General features: G+C 41.1%; 2 protein-coding genes across 2 annotated transcripts in view; both read left to right on the plus strand.

Annotated features, from left to right (window-relative positions):
* The window catches only part of LOC106564162 (myosin heavy chain, fast skeletal muscle), a 530,774-nt gene that overhangs the window by 432,632 nt on the left and 84,165 nt on the right, over positions 1-13,977 (plus strand). The window lies entirely within an intron of this gene.
* Positions 12,231-13,977, plus strand: part of LOC106593179 (myosin heavy chain, fast skeletal muscle-like) — a 30,013-nt gene continuing 28,266 nt past the window's right edge. Inside the window, exons 1-5 of the mRNA XM_045710304.1 lie at positions 12,231-12,249; positions 12,671-12,715; positions 12,847-13,074; positions 13,414-13,560; positions 13,772-13,928. Coding sequence (XP_045566260.1) covers positions 12,859-13,074; positions 13,414-13,560; positions 13,772-13,928 — 520 coding nt within the window. The 5' untranslated portion in view covers positions 12,231-12,249; positions 12,671-12,715; positions 12,847-12,858. The remainder of the gene's footprint in view (positions 12,250-12,670; positions 12,716-12,846; positions 13,075-13,413; positions 13,561-13,771; positions 13,929-13,977) is intronic.

A 13,977-nucleotide genomic window follows, 5' to 3' on the forward strand; every position in this document is an offset into this window, starting at 1 on the left:
TCACCAACGAACTATCATGGTCCAAACATACCAAGACAGTCGTGAAGAGGGCATAACAACACTTTTTACCCCTCAGGAGACTGAAAAGATTTGGAATGGGTCCCCAAATCCTCAAAATGTTCGACAGCTACACCATCGAGAGCATCCTAACCGATTGCATCAACGCCTGGTATGGCAACCGCAAGGCGCTTCAGAGGGTAGTGCGTACGGCCCAGTATATCACTGGGGCCAAGCTTCCTGCCATCCAGGACCTATATACTAGGCGGTGTCAGAGGAAGGCCCAAAAAATTGTCAAAGACTCATGTCACCCAAGTCATAGACTGTTCTCTCTGCTAACGCTCTACAAGCGTTACCGGAGCGCCAAGTCTAGGAACAAAAGGCTCCTTAACAGCTTCTAACCCCAAGCCATAAGACTGCTGAACAATTAATAAAATGGCCACCCGGACTATTTCATCAAGGGTCTCTCTGTACTTTGCTCCGTTTATCTTTCCATACAAACCTGACCAGTCTCCCAGTCCCTAACGCTGAAAACATCCCACAACAGCATGCTTACACCACCATGCTTCACCGTAGGGATGGTGCCAGGTTTCCTCCAGACGTGACGTTTTGCATTCAGGCCAAATAGTTAAATCTTGGTTTCATCAGACCAGAGAATCTTGTTTCTCATTGTCTAAAGGCCTGATTGGTGGAGTGCTGCAGAGATGTTTGTCCTTCTGGAAGGTTCTCCCATCTCCACAGAGGAACTCTAGAGCTCTGTCAGAGTGACCATCAGGTCTTGGTCACCTCCCTGACCAAGGCCCTTCTCCCCCGATTGCTCAGTTTGGCAGGCCGGCCAACTGTAGGAAGAGTCTTGCTGGTTCCAGACTTCTTCCATTTAAGAATGATGGAGGCCACTGTGTTCTTGGGGATCTGCAATGCTGCAGCCATTTTTTGGTACCCTTCCCCAGATTTGTGCCTCGAAACAATCCTGTCTCGGAGCTCTACGGACAATTACTTCGTCCTCATGGCTTGGTTTTTGCTCTGACGTGCACTGTCAACTGTGAGACCTTATATAGACAGGTGTGTGCCTTTCCAAATCATGTTCAATCAATTGAATTTACCACAGGTGGACTCCAATCAAGTTGTAGAAACATCTCAAGGATGATAAATGGAAACAGGATGCATCTGAGCTCAATTTCGAGTCTCATTGCAAAGGGTCTGAATACTTATGTAAATACAATTTTTTTTAATACATTTGGTAAAATTTCAAAATACCTGTTTCCACTTTGTCATTATGGGATATTGTGTGTAGATTGATGAGGAATTCACTTGATTTTATCCATTTTAGAATAAGACTGTAACGTAACAAAATGTGGAAAAATGGAAGGGGTCTGAATACTTTCCGAAGGCACTGTATTGCTGTGGAAGCTGGTGGTATTTCTGACACACTTGTTTCTGAACATGGACATATTGGGCTTGTAAATGATCTGTTGATTTAGTTTGCTTCCTGTAACTCTGCCATCGACTGTATGGGATCAAATTGGAGTTTCAAGAACAGTTCAGCAGATGTGGTTTGATACCATCTTTATGACGCAGGGTCATGAATCAATCCAAAACTACTTTAGGCTGCATGTATTTCTGACACCCAGTTTGGATCATGGTTGGAGAAGGTCACTAGTCAGGGGGTAATAACTGTGGACTTGTTTGTCCAAAGATCTGTACAACTTGCTGAAAAACACAACAACTCCCCATTTGGTCCAAGTGTTTATCCTTGTAAATGTATTAGATTAATATTTCATTGACATTACACTGCATGCTGAAAGGGGGAGCACAGAGAGATCCGATACAGGCCAGCACATTATTTTGACCTTATTAGTCAACCATGAGGTCCTCACATTGCTGACACCGTAACAGATTTACAGCAAGATATGTGACCTGGAAAATAAGATCTGAATTAACCGAGCCAAGATTGGATGTTTAGTAGGTCCATGCCGCAGCATGTGACATTTCAAATCCAGATATAGATTTGAGTGGCTTTGACATTTTAATGGATTGAATCATGTAAAACAAAATGCTGACGTTATCCAAGGCTCTGGGGTGTCTCAGGCCAACTACTTTGCAGGTCGTTTTACAGAACAAAATGTATTGGATCAACAGTTGCTATCTGATTCCTCCCCAAGGCCCTGATAAAATACAAATGTACAATAACAGTTTTATTATGTCAGTTTACTCAACTGCTTAATGACATCTGACAGTTAATAACAGTATATCAGGGACCTGAAACTCCTGTTCTGGACAGCCCATCCACATGGTGTGCAGGCTTTTATTCCACCCCAGCACTAACACAGTGGGTTCAGCTACGTCAAATGATCATAACCTTCAATTTAGCCATTAATTACTTGAAATCAGGTTGGGAGTCCTATGAGTTGGGAGCCATCAGCCAATGAAGAAGAATAGAATTAACTACTCTAAAATGGAGATAGCCTCAATGGCACTGCCCATGCGGTCACAGACACTATAATGGCACAGATACAAATATGAGTCCTCTATCTATCTGTTGTTAACACACAGTATCTGCCCTCTCATTGGCTACAATGGTCACACCTAATCTCACCTCCTCCCATTTCCATTATTAGAGTGGTCACAAAAATATATGGTCAATATAATAAACAATCTTTGGCAAAATCAACTTGTTGTGAAGGGTCATGCTACTCCTACAGGACTCCCAATTGCTTCTAATTACCCTAGGCCACGCCCCTTCCCTCCACACCTGTTACCACTCCCTAATCATCTCTCCACTGCCTTTTTACACCCCTTTCATTTCCATTTAAAATTGGTGAGTAGATGGCGGCATGCACATTCAAATTGTGTCAAAGCCTTTATACCATAGAAGAGAATTGGAGATGGCGGAAACTGAGGTTTTGTTTGAAAATGCTAGTGAGTCGAGTGAAGCTAATAGTACAGAAAGTGAGAATGAGTGGGTTACAAGGGAAAGGGTAACAAGAGAAGCAAAGCTGTGGTGGAAAAAAGGTAATCACGAGACTCATTTTTAGTCGGAGTGAGGTATTTTAGATCAATGCTACTTGGGAAATCCGTTTAACATCTCTAGGAATATCTGGAACGTGTTGAAGGATAGTGTGGAGTCAGTGAGAGTCACAAGAAGTGGTCTTATTTTTTGTGTGTGTGTATCTGCAGAGCAGAAGAAGCATATATAGAGTTCAGTATGTCAAATCGCAGGGCCTATTGTCTAGACCTCTGGCAGTCTCTATGGGGGTGCCACAGGGTTCAATTCTCGCTCTTGCTCTTGCTGCTGGTGATTCTCTGATCCACCTCTACGCAGACGACACCATTCTGTATACTTCTGGCCCCTCCTTGTACACTGTGTTAACTAACCTCCAGACAAGCTTCAATGCCATACAACTCTTCTTCCGTGGCCTCCAACTGCTCTTAAATGCAAGTAAAACTAAATGCATGCTATTCAATGGATCACTGCCCGCACCTGCCTGCCCGTCCAGCATCACTACTCTGGACGTCTCTGATTTAGAATATGTGGACAACTACAAATACCTAGGTGTCTGGTTAGACTGTAACCTCTCCTTCCAGACTCACATTAAGCATCTCCAATCCAAAATTAAATCTAGAATTGGCTTCCTATATCGCAACAAAGCATCCTTCACTCGTACTGACAAGCATACCCTCGTAAAACTGACCATCCTACCGATCCTCGACTTCGGCGATGTCATCTATAAAATAGCCTCCAACACTTTACTCAACAAAATGGATGCAGTCTATCACAGTGCCATCCGTTTTGTTACCAAACCCACATACACTACCCACCACTGCGACCTGTACACATTCGTTGGTTGGCCCTCGCTTCATACTCGTCGCCAAACCCATTGGCTACAGGTTATCTACAAGTCTCTGCTGGGGAAAGCCTCGCCTTATCTCAGCTCACTGGTCACCATAGCAGCACCCACTCGTAGCACGCGCTCCAGCAGGTATATCTTACTGGTCACCCCCAAAGCCAAGTCCTCCTTTGGTCGCCTTTCCTTCCATTTCTCTGCTGCCAATGACTGGAACGAACTGCAAAAATCACTGAAGCTGGAGACTCATATCTCCCTCACTAGCTTTAAGCACCAGCTGTCAGAGCAGCTCACAGATCACTGCACCTGTACATAGCCCATCTGTAAACAGACCATCTATCTACCTCATCCCCATACTGTATTTATTTTATTTATCTTGCTCCTTTGCACCCCAGTACCTCTACTTGCACATTCATCTTCTGCACATCTACCATTCCAGTGTTTAATTGCTATATTGTAATTACTTCGCCACCATGGACTATTTATTGCCTTAACTTACCTCCTTTCCACTCACTGTATATAGACTTTTTCTTTTCTTTTCTTCTACTGTATTATTGACTGTATGTTTTGTTTATTCCATGTGTAACTCTGTGTTGTTGTATGTGTCGAATTGCTATGCTTTATCTTGGCCAGGTCGCAGTTGCAAATGAGAACCTGTTCTCAACTAGCCTACCTGGTTAAATAAAGGTGAAATATATATATTTTAAAATATATACGTTTTGGTGTGGAATTTTTCCTCTATGGATTGTCGTAGTAGGCTGCCTATAAAGGGTGTTATTTCTGGGGTGGCGCAAGAAATAAAGGAAGAGGATATAACTGAAGATATATCGATGGAGTGGTTGGTGTATGTCGATTGACCTGTATGGTGGATGGGGAAAAGAAATGAACTTCATCCATGCTACTGTTCTTTGATGAGTCTCTCCCTTCTCATTTAAAGTTAGGATTCATGAGATACCCTGTTGGAGCTTTGTTCACAAATTCCTTCAGTGTCATAAATGGAACCCCAATCGAAGAATGTAGAAGTGATTCACTGCACTCAGTTAAAATAAATGTTACACTCCATTTCACTGCATATCCAATAAAGTCCCAACATCATTTGTACACACGTGGTACATTTCCTTGAGAAGTCACACTGCAAAAGGGGAAACGATCGGCCTAACCCACTAAATGACAAGCTAATGTCTCATAGGCAGTTGTTTGTCTAACGTTTTAAAATACCATTTTATGTTTCTACATTTCCACAACCTAACCGTCCTATCAGCCATTACAAGCCCCAACTCCAACTCCTAAACCTTAATCAACCTTAATCAAACCCTCCCCTCATGTGCTCTCTCTTCCTGTTCCACTGTGTAATACATACTGAACCTGGATTCTTAATCTCAATCTCCTCATTGCATTCTGACCAATGAAAACATTCTACTACAATAAATCCTTTGTTCTATATTTAATTCCTTTATTTTGGTGGATTTGCCTGTATTGAATTGTTCGGTATTACTGCACTGCTAGGAACACAAGCATTTCGCTGCACCTGTGATAACATCTGCAAAATATGTGTTACGTCACCAATAACATTTGATTTACAACTAATCATGATCTTCAATTTAGCCCTTAATTACTTTAAATCAGGTCCAGTACGTTAGTGCTGGAGTGGAAGAAATACAATTCAGTTCAATCAGGAAGTAAACAAAATTCAAAAATGTCACAATGCTTTTAAATAGACATAATTTCAGTTCACATCCTGAATTTACTTGAAATGACCCCTGATCTGCATTGTGAGAAGACCCATGGCTGTAAAGTCAGATGAGGTCTTTGTAGCCAAATGCACAGTTGTCTAGTTGGGTATGACAGCTGTACATATTCCTCTGACACTGATCTAAGGTCAGTTATATCCCGGAGGGTAACTTCTGCCCAGAGCAAGTTTGGAGCTAAACATGTCCCTCAAATACAAAAACGCAGGTCATAGGTCATGCAAGATCTTTGCACATTAAAATGAATATCATAAATGTTTCGTCTGCATGGTGCTAATGTTCTCGCCACCCACAAACATGGCAAGTAAATATCTTGTCTAATAACAGTGGGGTCGGTGCCAGAATAAAGCTGCGTTGGCAGATATACCGAACAATAAACCTTGGCTGCAGTGAAGATGAGAGCACAGTCCAAGAAATGAAAAGGCCTTGATGGGATCCTTCCAGATGGTCACCCTGCTCAACTAGTGTATCCAGCAGATATGGGGCTTCTTGTACTGATGTGCTGGGTGGACACTGGGCATAAAGAATGAATCAATATGAATATATAATAGTACATAAGGTAATCCAAGCAATAACAATAACCCTAGAGCGGTAACAAATAAATTAAATAGATGGCATTTAAACCCATTCTGACACAAAGAGAAGAGTCAGGTGTGAGAGATAGAGACCTACACAATCTATAGATACATGCACTTTGTTATATGTTCCCTGCCTATGTCCCCAGTTACTGCCAATATAGGCGTAAACTTTTGAACACCAAAAAATAACACCCTTCTCTGTTATGGACATATTCATTTGTTTCATACCTTTTAGAACCCCACCCTCCTGCTGAATAGTTCAGAACAGGACACACACACAACGCCAGGACAGCGGAGTCAATCACCACCTTCCGGAGACACTTGAAACCCCACCTCTTTATGGAATACCTGGGATAGGATTAAGTAATCCTTCCTAATAAACATATTAGGATCAAACCATGTAGAACTTTAGTCAATTCAGGGATTTTAAGACTTCATTAGACAGTTCGTCAATCATTTAGTTACGGGTTACAGATATTTGTATTTCTCCTTTATGTAACTTGAGAAAGTCATATCGAGATTGACAGTGAGCCCTGGACTGGAAAGCAGCATTCATATAGTAAACATATGAAACACAACACAACATACAGTGCCTTTGGACATTTTTCAGACCCCTTGACTTTTTCCACATTTTGTTACATTACAGCCATTTTCTAAAATTGATTAAATAAATGTTTTTCCTCAGCAATCTGCACACAATACCCCTGATGAAAAACCGAAAACAGGTTGTAGACATTTTTGCAAATGTATTAAAAATTAAAAATACAAAATACCTTATTTACGTAAGTATTCAGACCCTTCGCTATGAGACTTGAAATTGAGCTCAAGTGCATCCTGTTTGCATTGATCATTCATTGGACTCCACATGTGGTAATTTCAATTGATTGAACATGATTTGGAAAGGCACACACCTCTCTATATAAAGTCCCACAGTTGACAGTGCGTGTCAGAAAAAAAATTAAGCCATAAGGTTGAAGGAATTGTCCGTAGAGCTCAGACAGGATTGAGTCGATGCACATATCTGGGGAAGGGTACCAAAAAATGTCTGCAGCATTGAAGGTCCCCAAGAACACAGTAGCCTCCATCATTCTTAAATGGAAGAAGTTTGGAACCAGCAAGACTCTTCCTAGAGCTGGGCGCCCGCCCAAACTGAGCAATTGGGGGAGAAGGGCCTTGGTCAGGGAGGTTACCAAGAACCCGATGGTCACTCTGACAGAGATCTAGAGTTCCTCTGTGGAGATGAGAGAACCTTCCAGAAGGACAACCATCTCTGCAGCACTCCACTAATCAGGCCTTTATGGTAGAGTGGCTGGATGGAAGCCATTCCTCATTAAAAGGCACATGACTTTGCCAAAAGGCACCTAAAGACTCTCAGACCATGAGAAACAAGATTCTCTGGTCTGATGAAACCAAGGTTAAACTCATGTGCCTGAGTGCAAAGCGTCACGTCTGGAGGAAACCTGGCACCATCCCTACGGTGAAGCATGGTGGTGGCAGCATCATGCTGTAGGGATGTTTTTCAGCGTTAGGGACTGGGAGACTAGTCAGGATCGAGGCAAAGATGAACGGTGCAAAGTACATAGAGATCCTTGATGAAAACCTGCTCCAGAGCACTCAGGACCTCAGACTGGGGTGAAGGTTCACCTTCCAACAGGACAACAACCCTAAGCACACATCCAAGACAACGCAGGAGTGGCTTCGAGACAAGTATCTGAATGTCCTTGAGTGGCCCAGCCAGAGCCAGCACTTGAACCCGAACGAACATCTCTGGAGAGACATGAAAATAGCTGTGTAAAATGTTCCACGATGATAGTTCAGGAAAGCTAAAAGCGTTCCTACCGAACTCTGTTCTTTTGTTGGGAACATTGTATAAAATGACTTCCTACCAAACTCTGTTTTTGTATTTGGAACACTATATAAAATGACTTCCTAACAAACTCTGTTTTAATATTGGGAACATAATATCACAGGGGGGACGCGCTTGTAGTAATGGATAGAGTGGGATGGGTGCAATCATATCAAATACAGCAAACACATGGATTCCATGCATTTGATACCATTCAATTTGCTCCTTTCCAGTTATTATTATGAGCCATCCTCCCATCCGCAGCCTCCACTGCATTATATAAATTGGCTTCCTCCCAAACTCTGTTCTTATGTTGGGAACATTATATAAAATGACTTCCTTCCAAACTCTGTTCTTGTGTTGGGAACATTATATAAAATTACTTCCTACCAAACTCTGTTCTTGTGTTGGGAACATTATATAAAATTACTTCCTACCAAACTCTGTTCTTGTGTTGGGAACATTATATAAAATTACTTCCTACCAAACTCTGTTCTTGTGTTGGGAACATTGTATTAAATGACTTCCTACCAAACTCTGTTCTTGTGTTGGGAATATTAAATAAAATGCTGGATATAAGAGGGCTCTGACATTGTTTTTTCAAGTTTAGTTTTCAGTGAACATGTGGCTTTATAAAATTCTTCCTCAAAATATGCCACATTTTCATTACTTGAGAACAAATTCGCAAACCCCTTCTACCACTCATTAAGTACCTGTGTGTTATCAGAGTTCATCCCCCCCCCACACCGCTCTTCCCAGACTTCCAATTGGACTTTCTTGTGTTGTTTTGTTGTTCCTAACTTATTAGGTTCCATAACTGTAGAGTATTTCATATCTGTATCTACTCAAGGTGTAATAACTGCCCTCTCTGATATGTGTTAGAATAGGCAGTATATTTTATAAAACACATACTTTCTAAGATGGCCTCTTCTTGTCCTATCTTTACACTGTGTAAATAAGGGCTCCTCACATTACAGACCACAGGTCCCTTAACTCATCATCCCAACATGGCTCATTCAGCTGATTTCAGGTAATATTCTTTATTCAAATCATATTTTCCCATTTCATTTAAGTCATTTGGCAGATGCTCTAATCCAGAGGGATTTACAGTAGTGAGTACATATATTTTCATATTTGTTTGTATTGGTCCCCCTAGAGGAATTGAACCCACAGCCCTAGCATTGCAAGTGCCATGCTCTACCAACTGAGCCACACGGGACCAAATTATAACACAAAATGTTTCATACCACACGTCTAAAGTTTCAATAAGTTCTAACAGTGTTCTGTGTGCCATTTCAGACCAAAGGAAATCATTTGCCATATTTATTTTCTTACATTTATCCCTTTGCAGGGTATGTGTATGTTGCCCCGAGTGATGCTCAGTGGTCTCTCAGAAAATTCATGGCCAACAGAAAAGGTCATAAATAAAGGTCATCATTGAAGCCAGCTCAGCTGCTAAGCAGTTCACTTCAGAGTGTAATAAAAGTTTGAGGCAGTTATATCGCTGTCAGCAATATGAGTGGATAAGATTATTGAAATACTGTACTGGTGTTATGTAAGTCATAAGAATCCTACTGGACCGTTTTAGCCAACTGAAATGTGAGACTAATAAAAGCGCCTCCAGAATCTTCAATAGAACATGGGTTGTTCCACATAATGAGTCCCTTTTGGGTAGTGAAACTTGGCGAATAAAAGCATTTAATTTCACCTAATTTTAACGTTCCGTTGTAAAGAGAACATGTTCAACTTAATAAAACACATGTTTTCCCATCGAAAGAAGTTCAACAAAAATAATACTATAGTAAGTGCCTCTACATTAAGTGCCAAATAAGGTAACAGGATGGATCGTAACAGGGTTGAGGTTTTTATCTGAAATCAGCCATGAATCCCCTTGTGACAGGCTTCCTGTGTGCAACAGGGAAGGGCAATTGAATGAAAGCTTTACAAAACAAATGTAATTGTTAAAACATTTCTAGCCTGTATGTCTAAGGGTAACAGGGTTGTCGTGTTATTCTTGACCCGCTCAGTTTTCCACCACAAAGTGGCCAAAAAGAGTAGAACCAGCTCACCTGCTTTTACACCAACATTTGACTATTCAATGTTTGCATTGAAAAAAATATTTAGAAAGGAGAAGGATTCATCATATTAAAACAGGAGTTAAGATCACGTTCACCTTAAAATGAATCACTAATCACACGAAATAAATAATAATCTTCCAACATGTATTTGTCAAAGCAACAAAACAACTAGCAATGATAAAATCACTGGGGTTAAGGGGGTTAAAATATTCCTAGAAGTCACAGAGTGTTCACAGAGGGACATTCCTAAATGCATGAATTTTGCCATTTTAGCAAGTCTTTATTTATATTTGAGAACAGAGCATTTGATTTACTATAACAGGCTTTTAAAATGCAATATTGGTGCACAATTTCTTCTTAAAATGTCAAATGGATGCTAAAGAGACTCATTTAGTGGAACGACTATCATACTGTTGATAAACTACATGACCAAAAGTATATGGACACCTGCTCGTCGAACATCTCATTCCAAAATCATAGGTATTAATATGGATTTGGTCCCCCCTTTGCTACTATAAAAGCCTCCACTCTTCTGGGAAGGCTTTCCACTACATGTTGGAACATTACTGTGGAGACTTCCTTTCATTCAGCCACAAGAGCATTAGTGAGGTCGGGCACTGATGTTGGGCGATTAGGCCTGGCTCGCAGTCGGCGTTGTAATTCATCCCAAAGGTTTTCGATGGAGTTGAGGTCAGGGCTCAGTGCAGACCAGTCAAGTTCTTCCACACCGATCTCATCAAACCATTTCTGTATATGCCTCGCTTTGTGCACGGGGGCATTGTCATGCTGAAACAGGAAAGGGCCTTCCCCAAACTGTTGCCACAATGTTGAGAGCACAGAGTTGTCTAGAATATCATTGTATGCTGTATCGCTAAGATTTCTCTTCACTGGAACTTAGGGGCCGGGCCTGAACCATGACAAAGAGCCCCAGACCATTTTTCCTACTCCACTAAACTTTACAGTTGGCACTACACATTCGGGCAGGTAGCTTTCCTCCAAACCCAGATTTGTCCATCAGACTGCCGGATGGTGAAGCGTGACTCATCACTCCAGAGAACGTATTTCCACTGCTTCAGAGTTCAACGGCAGCGAGCTTTACCCCAGTCCAGCTGGCTCTTGGCATTGGGCATTGTGATCTTAGGCTTGTGTGCGGCTGCTCGGCCATGGAAACCCATTTCATTAAGCTTCCGACAAACAGTTATTGTGCTGACAAAGGCAGTTTGGAACTCGATAGTGAGTGTTGCAACCGAGGACAGACGATTTGTACGTGCTTCAGCTCTCGGCAGAAATTTGATGAGCTGACTTGTTGGAAAGGTGGCATCAGATGACAGTGCCACGTTGGAAGTCACTGAGCTCTTCAGTAAGGCCATTCTACTGCCAATGTTTGTCTATGGAGATTGCATGGCTGTGTGCTCGAATTTATACACCTGTCAGCATTCGGTGTGGCTGAAATAGCCGAATCCATTCATTTGAAGGGGTGTTCACATACTTGTATGTATGTTTATATATAGTTTACCTAAACATTATATTTAACAGTTTTATGAGCTGTAATTAAAAGCCTAAATGTTTCCATTCTAGCTTTTAAATCTTAATTTAATATGGTTCCACCAGGGTGATAAATCAAACTAAGCAAGGCACGAGGTAACGGCCAACTCTGTCACAAGCATGAGGTGAGGAGACAGTTCAGATGTGTTTACAAGCTAAACAATATAAAAGTAGGTGAACATATATATAAAGTTGTTGATGAGGATTAATGCCACTAAAATGGAACTAAATAAGGTCAGATTAGATTTAATGAAAACTATTTCAAGGTGTTGGGGCAACATGGATTCCACTACAGTATTTGAGGGTCAGTGGTAGGAACATTGGAATCAATTAGATTAAACAAACTTTTGATATTGGTAATGAAATCTGTCATTTATGTTAATTCACTGAAATTCAATTCGGAGACAAACATTAAAAAGTCATGTAATGGGAGTGTGGTGCTCCTGGAAGTGGGAGGTGCTAGTGATACACAGAAATAAACAGGTCTCTCATCCAATTCATTTCCTTTCCCAGAGTGGTCCATAATTAACTTTTGCTTGGTTAGCACTTCCAACCAGATATAAGGAGGCTGAGGCCCCAACATCCTTAAGTCAGATACCTTCTTCTTCTGTGGTAAGACCGCTCCACCTCCTTAGATTTTTAAATGTGTCTCGTCCTTGCACTCAGCATCTGAGGCAGTAGCTAACTGCACTATTTGAATTTAGTTCTGTAAGATTTTACAATATTAAATCAAGTGGCATTAAAAATAACGTTGTTTTTATTATGTGTTTTACTTCAAATCTGTAACTTTCATTTACAGTAAAAAGTGGTGCTCCTGCACTTGAAAGGGTGTTCTAGAATGTAACTGGGTTTTCAGGGGTATTTATTTGAATTCCAAACAGAATGTGTGGATGTGTAGTAAAGGAAAGTTACCAGTTGCACCTGTAGTTGAATTTGACATGTAATGATTGAGTTAAATGTTTTCTAGCCTTTTAGGGGATAAATGATAAGGCTTTAGACTTGTGTGTTTTCACAACACCCTAATGTGTCACAGGGTCCTCCAAGAAGTACACATTCATCTGTAGGAGGGGAAAAGAAGGTGAGACGGTTTCAGTCTTCACATAAAAAGTGATGAGAATATTCTGAGAGAGATACCACTCACCTAACTCTGTTGAATGGGGAGGAAGCACCACAGATTGAATCATGTTTCTTGTTTCATCTCTTTCCTAGTTATCCGTCACCATGAGTACGGACGCGGAGATGCAAGTCTACGGCAAGGCTGCCATATACCTTCGTAAGTCTGAGAAGGAGAGGATGGAGGCACAAGCCATGCCCTTTGATTCAAAGAACGCCTGCTATGTGACAGACAAGGTGGAGCTGTACCTTAAGGGTTTAGTCACTGCCAGGGCCGACGGGAAGTGTACTGTGACAGTTACCAACCCTGACGGCAGTAAGGAGGTAAGCCTGATCTGAAAAGTATTCAAGTTCAAGTTTGTGCAATCACTCTAATTCTTGAAAAGTCAACTAAATGCAAAAACAAACTTCCAATGTTTTTTGTAAGCAGAATATAATCTTCAAAGACATACATTTTATTGCTGCTATTTAAAAATTATATGGAATTTCTCATGTTGACTAGTCAAGAATCTCCAGGTATGTGTCAGTGGGTGATAACAAAGTAGTTGGATTAATGTGGATATGCATTTTTTTTAAATTATTAAACTTGTATTTAATGAGCAAAAAAACATTCAGTCATGTCCACTTTGATCTGCGTGTAAACTAGGTTTCTGACTGTTTCAGGAAGGAAAAGAGTTCAAAGATGCAGACATCTATGAGATGAACCCCCCTAAGTACGACAAGATTGAGGACATGGCCATGATGACCTACCTGAATGAAGCCTCTGTGTTGTATAACCTCAAAGAGCGTTATGCAGCATGGATGATCTATGTAAGAGGCCTGCACATATACATACACACATACATGAACATAATAAATACACACATACAGTACTAGACATAATTAAATGGTAGAAACCAAAACATATCAATACAGTAGACCGCACATCAGTATACCAAAGTACACCCACATCCTCACATAAATCCAGGGAAAAGTACATCTGATTTTGTTAATCCTTTATTTTAATTATGCTTTCATCCAGACCTACTCTGGGCTCTTCTGTGCCACGGTGAACCCCTACAAGTGGCTCCCAGTGTACGACGAAGAGGTTGTCAACGCCTACAGAGGGAAGAAGAGGGTGGAGGCTCCACCACATATCTTCTCCGTCTCTGACAACGCCTTTCAGTTCATGATGATTGGTACGAGCTGTCATGGATGGATGGATCAATCAATCAAATTTATTTATAA

The sequence above is a fragment of the Salmo salar genome, chromosome ssa02 (assembly GCF_905237065.1).
Source record: "Salmo salar chromosome ssa02, Ssal_v3.1, whole genome shotgun sequence".
Classification (NCBI taxonomy): domain Eukaryota; kingdom Metazoa; phylum Chordata; class Actinopteri; order Salmoniformes; family Salmonidae; genus Salmo; species Salmo salar.